At 42.8% G+C, this 17,872-nt stretch overlaps 1 protein-coding gene across 1 annotated transcript in view; it reads right to left on the reverse strand.

Annotated features, from left to right (window-relative positions):
- Window positions 1-607: 607 nt before the first annotated feature.
- Window positions 608-17,872, reverse strand: part of KALRN (kalirin, RhoGEF kinase) — a gene marked incomplete at both ends in the record, with an annotated part of 195,652 nt that continues 178,387 nt past the window's right edge. Inside the window, one exon of the mRNA XM_009584498.1 lies at window positions 608-854. Coding sequence (XP_009582793.1) covers window positions 608-854 — 247 coding nt within the window. The remainder of the gene's footprint in view (window positions 855-17,872) is intronic.

A 17,872-nucleotide genomic window follows, 5' to 3' on the forward strand; every position in this document is an offset into this window, starting at 1 on the left:
GACAAACAATATTTCACCATTCATTGCAGGTGAAGCCCAAGCTCTCAGGACAATACCAGGGATGTGTTTTACTGCACACTAATCTTAAAGGGTTCTTTCCCCATTGTGCTGTGCCATTACACACAATGTCTTCCGTTCACGAGTCAATAGAGTGTACCAGTACTCACTGGTGGCTTGTTTGCAATAATAGACAGGCAGCAGAGATATACTAAAAGACCATGCGCTAGTGTGCACTGTGGCACTCATAAAGTAACATATCCACAATTTGGGTCGTCCTGGGTGTATATACAACATGACCTTCCCTCCCTCTAGGCTTTTAGGCACTAAAACCAGTCCCTTTGTTGTTTAAAGATCTTATTTTTACCCAGAATCTCAAGACAATAATGATTGCCACATAGCAAAAGACGCACATGTACAAACACTGATTCATGGAAATGGAGTTAGGCTAGCGCTATGCCGATTCACAGACATCCGGTAACAAAACTCACTAATGACTAAACAGTCTTTTACCCACGCCGACTGCAAGAGCAGCCCAAGCAGCTTGGCACTTACATGATACAAAAGGGGAAATCCGAAACAGTCTTAAACCTGCCGGACTGTTACCTACCTTTTCCTGAAGGAAAGAAGCAATCCATCTCCACACTGCTGCGGGAATGGGAAATGCAGAGAGCGCTGCTGGGGACCAGACCCTCCTGAGGCGGGCTCCGTTCTGTGGTCCGGACCAAACACCAGCCCGGCCTTTCGCTTGGCCTCTCCAGCAGCTCCACCGTCTGCCCCACCTGAATGCTCAGCTCGCTGCTGTGGCCTGCTGTGAAGTCCTGGAGCACCACGGTTAGTTCACACCCTCCAGACAACTGCCCAGGTTCAACAGAAAAAAAAAAAGAACAGGAACAGAAGTTAGAGAGGGCAGGATGAAGGCAATCATCTTTGCATCATATTTACACTGGCAAAGACAGGATGTGTATTCCTTAGAAGCCAAGTTAATCATTTCTTTTGTCAAAGTTCAACATGTCGTGGCCCTGGTTTCCTTTACTTCTTATTGATTCTGCTGGGCTGAAGTGTGAAATCAAAGCTACCCACCCAGTAACCTTTTGAATGCTAGCTGTGGGTGAATTTTCTCTCTGTGAATTTTCTAGCTGTGGGTATCCATCAGAAACCTTGCTTTTTTTTCTTGCTTTAGTTTCTGGGGTGACTTTCTAGACTGGCAATAGCCCAGGCTGCCTCAGCGCTGTGCCCTCATGGCAGAACAAATTCCAGCTCACCCCTCTACAGCATGAGTTAGACACATTCCCACATGCCACCAGTGCAGTGAGGAAACGGCTACAATCTTTTTGCAGGACAAGAAACACGCCCTCATCTTCCCAAACTCGTTCTAGGGACCTCTTGGGAGACTAGGGAATCCTGACTGGGCAGAGCGGAAAAGCTTCTCCCATGCTCCCTGATGGAAAACAGAGGTGTAAATATATAAACATAGAGTGATTGATTATATGCTGACTTCCAGGATTTGTATCTAAGAATAAATGTATCGTCTTACTTCCGTACTGAGCGCTGGCAACCTGCTGCTTTCCTTCAGCCTCACAGCCTCGCACCCTGCGACTCTCGATGAACAATCCTGGTCTCTGTTTAATCATAGTCTCTATATAACCAGAGGCCGGATATGTAAGTGCTTGTGTATACAGCAGAACAAAACAGAAGAAGTGATTGCACAAGGAGCAGAGCTAATGAAGCTTGTTTTCTTACAGATTTGGATATCAGAGGTTCTTTCCTGGTGTCTAAAAAGGTGTGAGCACAAATCTAAGTTTTTCTGGTGTGAGGAATCTTTCTTAATGCTCCTCTGCAGTGTGGATTTCTTGCTGTCTGCCTGTCATTAGGGGCCCTCTTTTGGGTCTTTCTCCTCTACGTGCTGCCTGCTTCCCTGAAGGTCCTTACTCCAGTGTCAAATTTGATAGAAATTAGTCCACTGATTCAAAAGTTATTAAGATGAGAATAGTAAACAAGCTGATTCAAAACAGTGTAATACCATAAACCTATTTCTTAGAATATGAAGCTAAACCCAAGCATATTATAAAATGTTTTTAAAAGAACAACTTCTAAATCCATCTGAATTGGGAGAAATCTTGTAAGATGCTGAGTATCTCTGTGAAATCAATGAGAACTGGGATCTAGTTATCAGCTTGGATGGGGGAGCGCTTGAGGAGAGCACACTCATCTCTACAGACTTCACTCTTCAGCTGGTACAATCTCAAAATCCCTTATCTTAGCCCAAGCAGCCCTGAATGCACACTCCCACGGGAACAGCCTGTCTCCCCACTCAGTGGCATAGTGGTTTGTGTGTTTAATGCAGGTGTGAAAGAAATCCCATTCACAGAGGTGATATTTACAAATACAGAAAGGGGTCCGTGGACAAGGACTGGTTCTCACCTGTCCTGTGTCTCTGCCGTAGACGAAATGCTAGATTTGGGGAAGAAGAAGGAAATATTTCTCTGAAAGATTATTTGTAAATAAATAGAAAAAACAAACAAAACAAACCATGGCAGCTGTTCGAGGCCATTCAGACAGAGTGCTCACATTAATCCTGGCAGAAAGAGCTCAGTGGGTTTATGAAAGGGCACAAGAGATCAGTTTAGCACCTAGCTATGCAGTTTATCACCATTCATCACACTGACACAATCTCCCCAAAACTGGAGTACAAACATTCACAGGTATGGAAAGAATAAGATATTGCTATAATATTTACTGAAATTTCTTTGCTATGGACTAATTTAGGAGTAGAAAATCTTTCTGATCCAATATGGTATCTGATCTGGTATGGTATGAGATATTTAAGACACAAGAAAAAAACCTGACTACTTCTTTGTAAATACACTGACAAATCTTACCAATTGTGATGATTGGCCCCTAATTCTTTCACTATTCCTTGCCAAGTAAATTTTCTTTCCCCCACATTATGATATCTATGATACTTTCTCCGAAAATAATCAACTCTCTCCTTCTTTTAGGGGAAAACATGCAAACAAACACTCTGCTATATCTACTTCTCTTCCAGAGATAAATTTAAAGCATCTACATGCCCTGCACTCGAGTTCCACTAGGTGTCCGTGTTTGCCATCACACAGCAAGCTATAAAGAATTAACTCTCACTTCTCTTCAAAGTGCTTATCTAACTATGATGTGCGGTGTCTGGGCATGAAGGAGCTGGTTCAGACAGGGTCCCAAGACCCATCGTTTCCAATGATATGGGCAGAGGATGTTCCAGAATATTAAAAAAATTTCTTCAGGCGGTTCGGATTGATTTTTGAAAAATAAATCATTTTTATTGCTTAAGCAGGAAAGGTGAAACAGCCCTGAAATACCCCAGGGAAACAGCACTTGGGAAAGCTTGGGACTAACAAGGTACTTTCCAGGGAGCATCAGCCTGGGAAGTGCTGCCCTAAGCAGCTCCTCGCTCCCCACCTGCGATGCTGCCCTCCGCACAGCAGCCTAAGGGGCAGCTAACCTAAAAGCAGTCTATTGCAGGCCTTTGTCAATCCTCCTCAAATAACTAAACATCTGTGATACAAACAGATGCTTCAATTAGGGCAACACCTGTAAACATTATCCCAGGGGAGGCAGGTGTGCTCCATGACCCCTCAGGTATCATCTAGCCCCGAGCTCCTGTTTTCTCTGATTCATTAAAAATAGCTATTTAATATACTGAGAACTGGAAGCAATCGCCCCCTCTACGAGCTGCTTGGCACCTGGTGTGATCAAGCTCTTCCTCAGCAGGGGAGATATTTTTAGAAGCTTTAGAAGCCTACCTTGATGTGTGAGTGGGGGAGCTAACCTCCCTCGGCTCCCTGGAAACCGTACGAATTCGTATCACCTGTTCCTCCAACATCCTCTGGATGGAAACATGGACCAGGGCTTCCCCATGTTCCAATTCACTGCTGGAAGAGCTGGTGCTAAAATAATACATTTTCAGGGAAAGACCCCCTCTTTGGCAGGAGGAATTAGGCAGGTTCCCTTTTACAGGTGCAGGTGGTAGGTGCAAGCAGTTAGCTCAGGGGCCCACAGATCATTTTTAGGTACTGGCCACAAAGAACAGAAAAGGAACTCCTTCCTTTTGCCACTGAGTTCCAAGTGCTTACCGTGCCTGTTCTGTGTCTTACATACCACCATACCACAAAGAACATTTACTTACCAAATTAACCCACAGCAAAGTAATGTCTCTAGAAAGCTTATATTATACAAATACGTATACAAATTGTAAGCCACTGAGGAATAATGCAAATACATCCGATTCCCAATGACAGAAATCCTTTCACCTATGAAGTGATCCCTCAGGCTATTAGTTACTTAATTTGCTTTTAGAGAGTAATTTTCCAATCTCAGAGAAGTACATCATGCTTCTCTCTACCTCGGAGCATGCAAATTGGAATACAGATGGGCTGCTGGTTTCTCACACATATTGCATTTGGTTTGGAAAGAGAAAGAAAATAGAGAATGCCCTTAAGGTTGAACTTCACAGGTAAATGGCTTCGTATTTTAACATGTTACGTTCACTTTTATTATTCCTATGATAAAAACCACCATTAAAGCCACTGACTGGATATACTTAAAACCCAGACAGCAGTCTAATCTATGTATGGTACAAGATCAGTGAGAGACATTAAAATAAAAATAACAATGCAACATGTCTTTGCAGAGCACAAGGCATAACTGAAAGATCTGACACATGGACAAATCTAATGAATTATGCACAAAGCAATAGCCTTAGCCTTAAAATCAGGAAGAAAAGGAAATGTCAGAAGCAAGTAGCAAAATGCAATGAGGAAACAAGAGGGCCCCAAGCAGTCCAGAGCAAACGTGCCGTATGTCCTGAAAGCAGCTAGCAGGAGCCCTAACCTGTCTCCACACTGCCTGCCACCAGCAAACCTCTCCCATCCTCTGCACTCATTTGTGCCTGGGCTAGAAAGCATAACTGTGTGTTCAGTGTGTAAGTGTTTTCATCATGATGTTCTAAAACAGATCAAACCTGAGCTAGAATAGAGCCTTGCCCTGTGTCACCGGTGCAGGCAGAGACCCAGCCACACAGCAATTGAAAACTCCCCTCTCTACCGCAGAACATTGCTCACTAACCTCTGAGCATCGATGCAAGCAGTTTATGTCAGACGCTGACTCTAGTGAATGAGTTTTGTCTTGACTTATGTGAGCCTTTTTGCTTCCGGGAACACCCAACCGAGTGCCTGTCAGCTAGGGGAGGGTGAAGTGCAAGCCACCAAAATGACCCCAGGCATGGACACATCCTGCTTCAGGGGCATCCTGGCTGCTCCAAACACAGAAGCCAGCTCAGCTCCAGGGACCACCAGGTACCGGTTAGTGCAGGATTACCGTTCTTTCCTGAATCACAGTGTGTGTGCATGGCCACTGCTGCATCTGTTTAGTTTCCAGCCACAAAGCAGCAGTCAGAGGAAGCAAGGCTGAACATCAGAGGCATATTTATCATTATACTGCAAATGGAAAAGACCTATCAGGTCACAGGCTGTCCTTCCTTCCATCTAAAATAGATCTTAACTAGTAATAAATGCACTCCCGTTGAAAGAAAAGTGGGAATGAATAGCTCTCTAAAAGGGTGAGCAGGGATTTGGGAGATGGGTGTCTGGAGAAGGATTCCTCAGGCACTTCTTAAATGGGTAACTAAATGGTTTATCCTGCAAATCACAATGGATCTCACACTGGTTCTAAAAGATGAACCCAAGCTCTGAGAAGCAGAGAACTGCTAATAGTGATAGTGGTGGTTGCATCAGCATAAGTGAATAAATACCAGTTGCCCCAGCAAATGTAGCAGCATTTCAATTGTCTGTTTCTACAAGCTTGCAAAATATTGGTGTGCTTGGTCTTCCCTGCTGTGGCAGTGCCATAATTAAGGTTTTAGTCCTTTTGTAATTAAGGTCTTAAGTTTCTTAGAGGCTCGCGAACCACATTGTGGTCTGTGAAATGTGAGGACACATAACAGAGATGACTTGGCTACCTATTCTGTCAGGGAACTACATTTGACGCTCGTGGGAGACCCTGTGAGCTGGACCACAGCCAGGGTTTTGATGCTGCTGTCTCCTCCCAGCCAGCCCTGGGGGAGATGATGCATGTACCTCAGTGGTTCCTTTGGCTCAGTGCTGTATTTGAATCCCTGGGCTGGATGCTGAGGAATGACTACAGCTCAGGCAATCTCATGCCACTCACTGCCAAGTGAAGTACACAGATCAGTTATACCTGGGGTTCCCCATTTCCAAATATGCCTATAGTTTGGTCAGACCCTTCTCACAACTGAGTAGTAACAGAGAACAGGAGGATAAATGGCAGTGCATTAGACCTGTCTCTCACCTTTGCATCGACTCCTTTTGACTACCACACTGCCTGAAAACACAGTAAGCTCAAGCTGCCATACCTTTGCCAAAGCCTACAGACTGACATTTGTCTGGCCTAAGGGCTCGCGACTGCCAAAAATGCTCTGTCAGTACATAACACACAAGTATCCTCTCATGCAATATTAAGCTATTTAAAAATAGATTATAATGTAAAGAACCATGCCCAGCCCAACTCACTATACTAAATTATCCAGCATACTCTGTTATTAAAATTGCTGTATCGTTTGTTCTTATTTATTTCCTTTTCCATTTTCTGCTCCTAAAATGCTTCAATTTCCCCTTCAGTATATTTTTCAATCATAAAAACGTATTCAGAAGCAGAATCAGCAGTGCACAGCACCTGCAGATATAGGTAAAACCCAATATATTTCAGGTAGTTAAGAAGTTGTTTACTCTCCAGTACAAATCTCAAGCCAACATCTGATTTTCAGTGAAAGAATCAGCAATGGAGAATGAATCTATCAGCATCAGAAGAGCTGCTCAGAGTATTTAAGTATTTTGAAATATGCCAACATCGTTGTAGAAATCCACACTAGCTGGTTATTTACATATATTCAATAGGACACAGAGCTCTGCTAGTTTAAACAAAGCATTCTGTGTGGTGCGGCACTGTGTCCCAATATAAATTGCTAGTTTTCTGTTGCTCTTAGGCTTTCAGCCCATCTGGTTTTGGATGACAGCCAGTTTTGGATAGAAGCATTTAGTCACTATAAACAGCCTATTTCAAGAGGGTGAGAGAGGCAGTGGGAGCAAGAATGGCATTTGCATTTTTATCAAGAGATTAAAAAAAGTGAGTAAGACCGCTTAGATGTTGATTCTGTCTACACTGAAATAGATCCAGGAGCTGTCACTCTAGCTGGGGGACAGGCATGAGAAATCTTATTCCCCGCGGAGTTCTTTGTGAAAATTTCTGTAATTTTGTAGAGATTTTCTTTTTACTGGGAGGTTAGAGAGGGAGATCAAATTCAGAAGAAGTCTCTGAGGAATTTCAATACTAAAGAATTGCTTTAGTTTTCTTACTTTGTAACAGACTTTGTTTGGAGTGTGAATACAGTCACCCCGTTCCTCCCTCTAAAGCCTTTGCAGCTCTAAAGGATGCTGAGCTGAGAGCTCTGGCAATTCTGGTGAATGCATTGGTACAGAGGTGTTTCTATGGAGAGGGACTGTATTTCAGGAGCTATGAGCTGAACCAGAGATAACCTATTTCGGTCAGCAGAATTGCTCCAGATTGAGTTCAGAATCGGAAATTTAGTGGAGAATACCTGGCTCATCTCAGAGTCTTTCTTGGTCCTCAAGCCCCTCTACCCATATTCCATTAAGATGGAGTTGGCGCTTCCGACCCTTTCTGTTTTGTCTGACCAAACAAAGAGGAACACTGCCTGAGCTTCACCAGGAGGTCTCTTTATATTTAAGCAATTAGTTAAACACATGGCTGGGATCATGGTGACAGCCCTGTAGCCCAAATGTACCAGCCTTGCTCCTCTCAGCAAGGAGATAACAACAGAGGCATCTGGATGTGCAGCATTCTATAAATCAAGACACAGTAAGTTATTCCACAGCGGGAAGAGGAGACAGAGATGGCACGTGGGACATATAAATATGCTAACAGAAAGGAAATCTGGTGTTATGGTCTCAAATAGCGCATACCTTTCCTTCCAGCATCTCTTGCTGGAGTCCCTACTAGACGACCATATCCTGAGTATGCCAGATTTTGGACTCTGGCATATGCTGACATCTACAGAACAGCTTGAATGGAGCTGTCTGAATTATTTCTGGAGCCTTTTTTCCAGAAAGTAAGACAAAAGTCGACCCAAATTAAACAGCACATCCAACTATAAAAAATGCTTTTGAAGATAAAGATGATCAGACTCACTTTGTTTCACCCAACAAATTGAACCAGAGCATCAGTCTGTGTTTAATCCTATAAGATTGAAGATTTTCTCATGGCATTTAGCTCAGAGAGCTGGTACCCAAATTCCATTCCTTTCTCTTCCTTGGAGAAGCACAAAATGGAGCAGATATAATCTGTGTTTCCTCAGTGACACAGAGCTAGCACAACTGGCTCCAAACCCCTTTGCTAACCAGTGTTGCAGAAGGGGAGAAAGGCAGATGGCCGAAACGCTCCAAGGTAATCCCCCACCTGCCATATTTCACAGCCACAGGATGTTTTATACTCACTTAGGGTTAATAAAAGCACAAGGATAGACTGAAATCAGGCAGTACTGACTAATTGCTTTCTTTTGTATGTCCAGCACAGTCTGAGCAAAGCAGACAATCTTGACCCCGGAGGTCAAGGGTTTCAGTCAACAGATGATTCATCAGACATCAATTCCCAAGACACTGCTAGCAAGTACACAAAATCTGATCATGTATTCTGGCCAGGAACCTTGTGAAACATCCCCAGGTACAAACAGCACAGGCGAAGTGTGCACATTAAAAGGTCTACACAGCTGATGAGTTCAAAATAGAAACCCAGTTGTCTGCATCACATACCTGGTACCATTGGAGAAGGAGAATTCAAACCCAGCAGAAGCTTTAGAAAGACAAGGGACAAGCACACTTTGCAAGGGCAAAGGGTGGGCACCGTGCACATCTGTCTTTATCTAACTGGGGCGTTCTGCCCTGGCCAGAGTTTTGAGAAGGGAGGAATCAAATAATGTGTCAGCAGCCCTCTTCTCCCCTCAGACAGTGTTCCCATCTGAGTATGACCCCCAGTATTTGCTTGTCAGCAGAGAACCTACAGCTTCCCTGATGTCAATGTCAGGGAATGATTAGGACCTACAGGTCCCTGATTAGCCACCTCTGCTTTTAAATTACACTGAAGTAAAAATAGTTACCTGAAGAACTAGGAACAATGGCTCACAACAACCAGAGGAGAGACGTCAGACTGATGTCCTCTTGAGAAGGAAGCAAGTGATATTCAAAGGAAAAGCACAATAAGATCACCCTGGGGATGCTTTACAACAAAGCTAATCTCAGTTTGTGCACTGGATCAAATTTGCTTGACACACATATCCCCAGATTGTATTTCCTTGATAATCTAAATAATTATTTTAGACAGGTATGTTGCTGTCTGCGCAGTTACACTTTTAACGGAGTTATGAAAAGTGATATAATTTCAAACAATACCTGCAACAGATCTCCCTCCCCTTGTCAAATAAAAACCAGACATTTCCAAGACAAGCAGTTGTAGATTGCTTCAAAATCTTCCTGTTATGGTTCTGCTGCAAGAAGTGAAAGTGTGAAGGCAGAAAAGGGATAATCTTGTGCTTTCTTCTTTACCTCTGCTAGCATGCAGGGACCAGGATTTAGTGGCTAAGTACCACTGTGTTTTAGATACATATGAGCCTGATTACATTAGACAGGTACTCTCCCCAGTGGACAGCCATGCCCAGCTCCCAGCACTGTTACGAGAGCAGCGCACAGGGCTGATGGGAGGACCTGCCTTCCTGTGTCTCAGCCCACCCCAGCTCCAGCGCTGCCCTGTCGCTGGAGACCCTCTGCTGACCTGCCTCAGGTGCTCTGGGCTCTCCTAAAACACAAACACCCTTGCAATGAAGGCTGGATATCTGAAGGTAGCATGGATAGGGAGCCCAGCATACAAAAGCCTGCACTGATGCTTGGTAGCACCATAGGAAACCACAACACTCCTCCTTCAGGGATATTAGCTCCTCAAAATGGGTAAGGATCTGAACAGAGAAACCAAAAACACGATGAAGGACTTAAAGTATCCCCTGACGGGTTTTTTTGCCCAAATTGTTGAATTCACAGAACAGATGTTTTATATAAAACTGGGTTTATTTTTAATTGGAGGAGATTATTCAAACTATGTCTAAGCCATACGGTCTTGTAAGTCTGATTCCCCTCTGCCACTGCTGGAGAGGCTAGCTTGGCATCCCTTTCCTTTCCAAGTCATTTCCTTTTTACAGATTTAATAGCTGCTATTTTTCTTTTTTATTGTTGGTCCCTAGGTCCCGTTACTATAAATCAGGGCCTTAGGCCCAAAATTAACTCAAAGGTGGATTTGGATAAGTTGCTTTTAACAATTTTCAGTAGTAGGTTGGTCTAACAGAATATAAAGAGAAATGCAGATTTGAGATGACAGAAAACACATCGGGAGGAATGATGACAGTGAGTGGCGTTCATCTCCAAGCTGCCGAAGGAAGACCTGGTCCCAGCTGGCACGTTTTCCTGCCCCTGTTCTCCTTGCAGGTCTCACACTGCAGAGCGGGAATTTTCAAAGGGATTTACTACACACTGGAAAAACCAGGGCCCGTTACCGACATGACTGTTAGATGGCGCTGGGTGCCAGGCAGGCCTCAGGCTGAATGAACGTGTGATGGCTGAGGGCATCGCCCTGCCCCAGCAGCACATTGGGCACACAGCTGGGCTTGGCATAGCCTGGCCATCTAGTGCCTACTTCTATCGCACCCAATATAGCCCATGAATTTTCATCAGTTGAGAGCAATAATCCTTCCGGTAAATTTTAATCACACTTTAGGAGACTGGGGCTGCAATGCAAGCTCTGGACCCTGTTTGGGTGAGGTGGTTGCAGTTAGTCTGGTTGGAGGCAGCCAGGCAATCCCACAGACCCTTCTCCCTCTCTCCCAAGCCATTTTCTCTAATGCCTGTAGTTTGCTTGTTGTTATATTAAAGTCTCAACGATATGCTGCAGCTTAGTGAGTCACCATGTGAATTAATCACCATATGAAAATACACTACTGCTGCTACAAATAGGCTGCACGGATGAATTCCATGTGAAGCAATGCCGACTCTGAGCAGGAGAGTTTGCACAACGGTTGCATGCCCATGCCCTCGGTCAGTGTTTGGCACTGTGGAAGAAGGATCTCGAGGGACATGATTACTTGTGTTTGAGCCCTCCCTATTGCTTGCCTCATCCACTGCAGCCACTGAGCCTTTTCAGCATTGCTGCATCATTTTCAGCCATCACAATGGGTTGCAGCTTGACAGTTAAATTCTGGGGCTTTCATTCTTTTCTCCATAATACTGCTATTTACTTGAGGTGATCTCATTTGCCAAGTGATGTAACAGGGTGCACGATCGAGCCTGGCACGTCTAAGCAGATGTTTTCAGTGGACACAGGAACAGCATTATGAAACAAAAATATCATCTAAAACCTAAGCAGCACAAGAGATTACAATGGCCTTTATGCAGATCAGCTTACCTAAAATAGCGTTGAAAGCCCTTTGGCTGCAGTCGTATGCTTCCCTTTTTAAAATGAAAGACTTTTGCTTGTTCAACTGTAATGTGACTCCCAAAGGAACCAGGAGCTGCAGGTTTTGAATTTTATCATTCTTGGCCTCTCTGTTTGATAGAGTTGACTGGAGCATCCCCAGAGGACACTCCTCCCATAAAATTTTTCTCCTTTAACTACAATAACAAAAAATGGTTGCACACTTTTTTGCTGTTTTGTTTTAGTTTCTAACAAGGTAATAAATTCTATTTCGAACAAGAATATAAATCCAAAGAATTTGATAGTCGATCTGACTTGCTTTGTTTCAACTGAACGGAAGTGCTCATTGACTTTGCCATTTACATTTGCTGTCATGTCATATTATCAGGGAGGGTTAAATATGGATCAATGAAGTCCAGCACAAACAAATAGAAGATTGAAGGCAGCATGAAAGAACTTGCTATGTTCATTTATCAAAGGATGAGCAGAATAATGAGATCTATTGATAAGCACATTCCCAGCTCTTGCTTCATTTCTTTCACTGAAGACACTTCAGATAAAATACTCTGCCCTGTGCAATCACTGTTACATGCAAATGGTTCCCGGATGAATATGTTCGTTTCTGTTCTTGCTAGACTCAGTTCGATCAATACAGAGGCCTCAATTTTCAAAGACAGATGTCTATATTTACCCACAACACTCATGCATCTTCTGTTGTTCCCCAAAACCACATTTCTCTTTTGCACACAACACATGCAGAGGAAGGTGATTTGAACTGAGCTTAAAACATCCTCAGGGTATTTGACAACGTGAAATGCAACAGTGTCCAGGATAAACAAAAGATTTTGGTAGCCAAGTGTAAAATTCTCAGCATGAGATCCAAGTACACTTAAAGTTTGACATTACCATATTCAGTAAGTCTCTAAAGCCATGTGGAGGACATGTTCAGGGCAGCTCAATTAGAGAGCTACTGCTGGGGATTTCAGAGTCACTGAGGAGGGATAGAGCCTGAAGCCAGTGAAGTTCAGTGTGAAGTGAACATTTACTTCCTTTTGGTTTCTTTTGAAAATCCTAGGCTAAATATCTTATCCTTAATTGGCAGATATAAAGATATGTGCAAAACTACATTTGTTTTTTTGCTAGTAACTGGGAAATAAAGATAAACTGTGTAAGAAATCCTATGGCAGAAAGACAGTGAATCCATAGAGTTTGACAGTGGATCTGACTTGCTTTGCTTCAGCTGGAATACAAGGGATTTCATGGCATCCTAGCTGCAGACAAGGGGGACAACCAGAGCCCCTGCACGGAGCAGAGGCATGGGAAAGGCACGGGGCTGTGGTAGAACTGGGGCTGCAGAGATGGAGGACAGATGACAAAACGAGGGCCTGGGGGTGGACAAAGGAAGATGGTGAATTCCAGCAGCAGTAACTAACAGGTCGATAAGCAGCCCTCAGTGCTGATCAGCACTTGTAATAAAACTGAGCAATTCCCACACAAAACCTTGATTCACTTTGAGATAAGTTTCCCAAACTGCATATTGGGGAATCCGAGAATGAAGAAAGAAATGCTTAACTTTTTCTTAAACTCCGCTTATTATTACTCTTTAACATCCACAGCCTATCCTCCATACCTGTGTTTGTACGGTATTAACATTATATTAATTGCACCTACTTAAACTGGAGAGCCAACAGGACACTTCCTTGGCTGAATATCTCCTTTTCCAGTCACAGAATCGTGTTCCCTTAATAAATTTCATTTCACTAATTCATTATTTCTTCATCTATGCTGCAAGATTTTTGGCATAAACATCTGTTTCCTTTCACAAAATGCAAGCACATTTTGGACAAGAATGATAATGATAAATAATAAGTAAGCAATTTCCTCTATCCCAGGCAATACAGGAGCAGAGCTGTCTGTCCAAACCTCATTAACCCCTACCCAATCTAAAGAAAAAAACTGCTGAAATGCTCTGGTTGCCAGAATGAGTCCCAAGTGGAGGGAAAATGTGCTTGAACTAAAAGAGAATGAACTTAGCCTTTACTGCATGAAAAGGGATTTTACTGTTGCATCACCACACATAACACTATAATTATGAGCTGGTGGCTCTTTCAATGATAAATTTCTGCAAGAAAATGATGAAAAACACAATGTAAAACATCTTTCTTTCCTTCTCAGGGTTTGCACGCATGGCCTTAACAAGTAGTGACCCTATTAAAAGAATGTACATAACTTATCACAGTTTCCTTCTCTTCTTTCTGATTCCCCTTTCTGTCCCTTCAGGGGGGACTCTTTATCACACTACTCTGTATTGTACCATAACTACGGTCTGGATTGATCCAAGGTGCAGCTAAATGAATTCACCTCTTTTCTATATCAAAGGTATTTTCATTCATAATATGCACCATTGAGGCATGGGAAAAACGCAAAGAGAGTCTCAAAAGTCCCAGCAGAAAACAGAGGAACTCAGGGGAAACAGTATTCGGAGGCAGGCCCGTTCTTGGCAGACAGACAGAGGTTTTTGGCTGCTGCCGTACCACTGCCCAGCTACAGCAGCAAGCCATCTCCTCCCCTCCTGCGCTGAGAAGCTCCTTGGCTCCCCAGGGACAGCCTGCCCCACTGCCCTGCTCCTGCTGGGGAAGCCGGGCTGCTCCCCACAGAGGGCAGGGGCAGCAGGGGACAGTTGCGGTTCCCATGCCCTGGGAGCTGGGCTGGGGCTGTTGGGGATGGGGAGCAGCAGACGCGGCGGTCCTCTGAGACAGGCCCCTTCCCTGGCACTGCAGGTAACCTGCTTTCGATGCCTAACGTTGGATAGGGTAAATAACAACCCAAAGGCTAAATCCTGAAAGTTTTAAAAAACTCCTGGAGTTTGCTAGTCTCAAAAAGTGAAGAGTGCTCTGTCAGCTGGAGCAGTACAGCCTTTCCATCCACTTTCCAGCTAGATGGGCTTTAAAGAAAAGGAGATGACTGAGAGAAAAATCCAAATAACGTTTTTTGTCAAAATTTTTCTCCTTTTTAAAAAAATCCCTAAATTGCAGGATTTGAAGAGACGGTTTGGCACAGAAAGCTTAAAAGAAAAGTAGAGGGGCAAATGGACATTTCAGTACCCTAACAAATGTCTCTTTCATGCTCCACCCTGAATTTACAGAATTTGACGCCAGAGGCACCCACTGTAGGTCTAATTCAGGAGAGCGCCCACACATATGCACAAGCTCAGTAAAAATAAATAGGACTTAAATTGTAAATTGTGTTCTTCTGTGAGTCAGGACTGATATGAGTACTTGCAATCAGGACAAAACAAGAAGCAGTCCATAAAAATGGAGAAGCATTTAAGTATGTGGTAAGACCATTTGATCACATAATTCTGCAGCATCTGTATGGGGTGGGATGCTATTTTGTGTCTGGAGAGAGGGATGCAGGTCACTGAGAAATAAAAGACTTGGTTCCATTCTCCAGTCTCTATTTATTCTCTCTGTGTTACACTGAGCACACGACAACTTCATTATAGAGACCACAGTCACGTCTCTCAGCTATCAACGATGAAGGCAAAAGGAGCACCTTCAAAACTAGACCATACATTTTGCCATGTCTCAGCTTCCCTATCAGCGGTAGTAAGAACTCTGAGTCAAGAATGTCTGTAAAGCCTTTTTCTTGTCTTCCAGCCACAAAGTCCCCAAATAAAAGTAAATGATACTACAGAGACTTTAGATAACACAAAATATCTTTCTGTCAGGCTGAAATTACCAGTAAGGAGTTAAAAAAAAAAGCAGAGGAGTGTACAACATTTTCCAAACTGAAGAGAACTATAGTTCTTCATAGATATTTCCAGAGTATTTACACATACTCATGACAATGGCAATAGTACTAATGTAGCTAAACCTTATTTCTTTCATATGAAGGACAATTTCATCTTCTACAGAAAACAAAATGTTTATCACTCAGTTTTATTTTTTTTTACCTCCTTGAAACTTGGCAGCCATTTGACATAATCCGTCTCTATTAGGATGCCATGGGTTATCAATTGAACACTTACCTTAATTCATTGGCTATTTGGAAAATTACAGTCCCAGATGGTTCTCTCTTGCAAAGATTTCTACAACTTGCTGGCTCCACTACATACATTTGGTTTCTATTTGTGTAGTAAATGTCATTTACATTAGCTGACTCCATTTTCCTTTTCTCATCACTGTGTGTCATTTTATGCCATTTTTGTTCTCAGCCTTAATTCCACTTTGCAACCCAATATAATTCGAATCATCATCCATATCATAGGCTTTTCTTCTCCTCTTACAAACTATATGGTAGGAAATACTCAGTTTCATGCATATTGTTTAGCAATAACAAGGGCGCAATTTAATTTATTAGAATTATCATGTGTTACTATAGACAAGAAATGCAACTAATGTAAATTCATGTTTTAGCCATGGTAACAGAAACTGCATCAACTATTGACACAGTGCAATTCTTGAATTGACTCAAAGCCTTCTGCAAACACATCATCTATGATTTTGCTAGTAAACATGAACAGTCCAGCAAAAATTAACTGCTTTCCCTGCTAACACATTTTTCTTATGAAAAGAAGTAAGCTTATTTTTAAAGGAATTGTTAAAGCTTTTTTTAATTACTAAAAAAGGGAAGGTAGTCACAAAAGCAAGACTGAATGAAGTGAAAAAGTGATCTAATCTCATTTTACAAAAAGAAAACATAGCCAAGTCAACAACACTAAACACAAAAGCATTACAGTAAAAAATTGGTGGGAAAACAGTCATTCCAAAAATGGGCTACAGCTTATTGCTATACATCTACAGCTATAGATGTGGCGTAATAAATATAGGTTCGGTTTTCCCTTTTTACAGAAATGTTTCTAAAAAGCTCCTTTGGTAAACACTAGCAAAACCTTTACTCTCAAGCAAAGCAAACACACTGAAGGAATTTGGTGCTCTTCTTTTGAGGTACAAGTCTGCTCTCACGGCCCTCCAAAAGGATACCCCTAATAGGAGGGTTTGTAGAATGGCACTGCTTGAGCAAATGCCTCTTAGCTGGATTTCTTCGTGCATGAAAGCTCCAGCACCACCTGCTCACAGTATGAATCTGCTACGGCTCAGGAAAACTGCCCTGGGACTTGAATAACACTTTCTAAACCTTCTCCCAAAGTTGTTTAGAATCAGGGATGGAAAATGTAAAAGCCAACATACCTTCCCCTCTGGCAGTTCAACAGGTGTGTGCTACATTAACTAACCCTGTCTCTGTGCCACTGCCACCTTGACGTCATTGTTACTGGGTTGACAAAAGGTTGCCATGACAAACGAGAAAGCTGATCTGTTATCTCCCCTTTGGAGGAAACTGAAATGCCCTCTCTCCCATATTCTGCTAGAACCACCCATCTTGTTTTTGGCACGTAGCACAGAGGGTGCGTTTTTGTGATTGATTTAGCTTTCTCTCTGCTCTGGAAAAGAGAAGCCAAGTTGTTTGTTGTTTTTCCCCTAACGTAAAATAGAGGGTGTCATCCTCATCCCACTGCGATCCCGCCCGCCTCACCCACAATCTTCTTTGCAGGCATGTTGACTACCATGCTAAAAAAGAGAACAGATAACACTGAAAGAGGGCAAACTTTGAAGCAATGAACAAAAACACTATTAAGACATTTGATTCTCTTCTTGGCTATAATTTATTACCTCTACTAGCAGGCATGGCCCATAATAGTTAGCAGATGTTTGAAACATCTCGTTTTGAACTTTGCCTAAGATTAAAAAGAGATCTTGTAGTGTTTAAATAGCAGATGCAGAATGAAATAAGGTTGCCTTCCTAATGTGACAGAAACGTTCATCCTAGTCTTAAACAAGGAGGACTGTTTTATATTCTGTAAATACTGAGGAAGGTAAATTTCTGTGCACAGGCACCCACACATTATAAATTTTATATGTATCTAATTTGTAGCAATTGACATGAAATAACCCCAATGGAAAAGGCTGGCCCGGCTGCCTGAACGCTTCTTAGGTTTTTGCTACGATTTACCCCAGGCCTACAGCTCACCACAAGCAGGAGAAGGCTGGACTAGTTCGGCCATGAACACCAGGTTAGCAAATTTGCAGGTCCAAATTTATTTATTATTAGCATTGCTTTTCTCACTGCATCAAGGGAGAACCTAGCAGTCCTCAAAGAGGATCATGTCCTGGCTATGGAAACAAAACCAAAGAATCTTCAAGGAGCAATAAAATATGTTTCACTACAGCTGTGCATGCCCACCAGCCTTACTGCCATGCTGGCCCCAGCAGGA

This window comes from Fulmarus glacialis, unplaced genomic scaffold (genome assembly GCF_000690835.1).
Source record: "Fulmarus glacialis isolate BGI_N327 unplaced genomic scaffold, ASM69083v1 scaffold3929, whole genome shotgun sequence".
NCBI lineage: Eukaryota > Metazoa > Chordata > Aves > Procellariiformes > Procellariidae > Fulmarus > Fulmarus glacialis.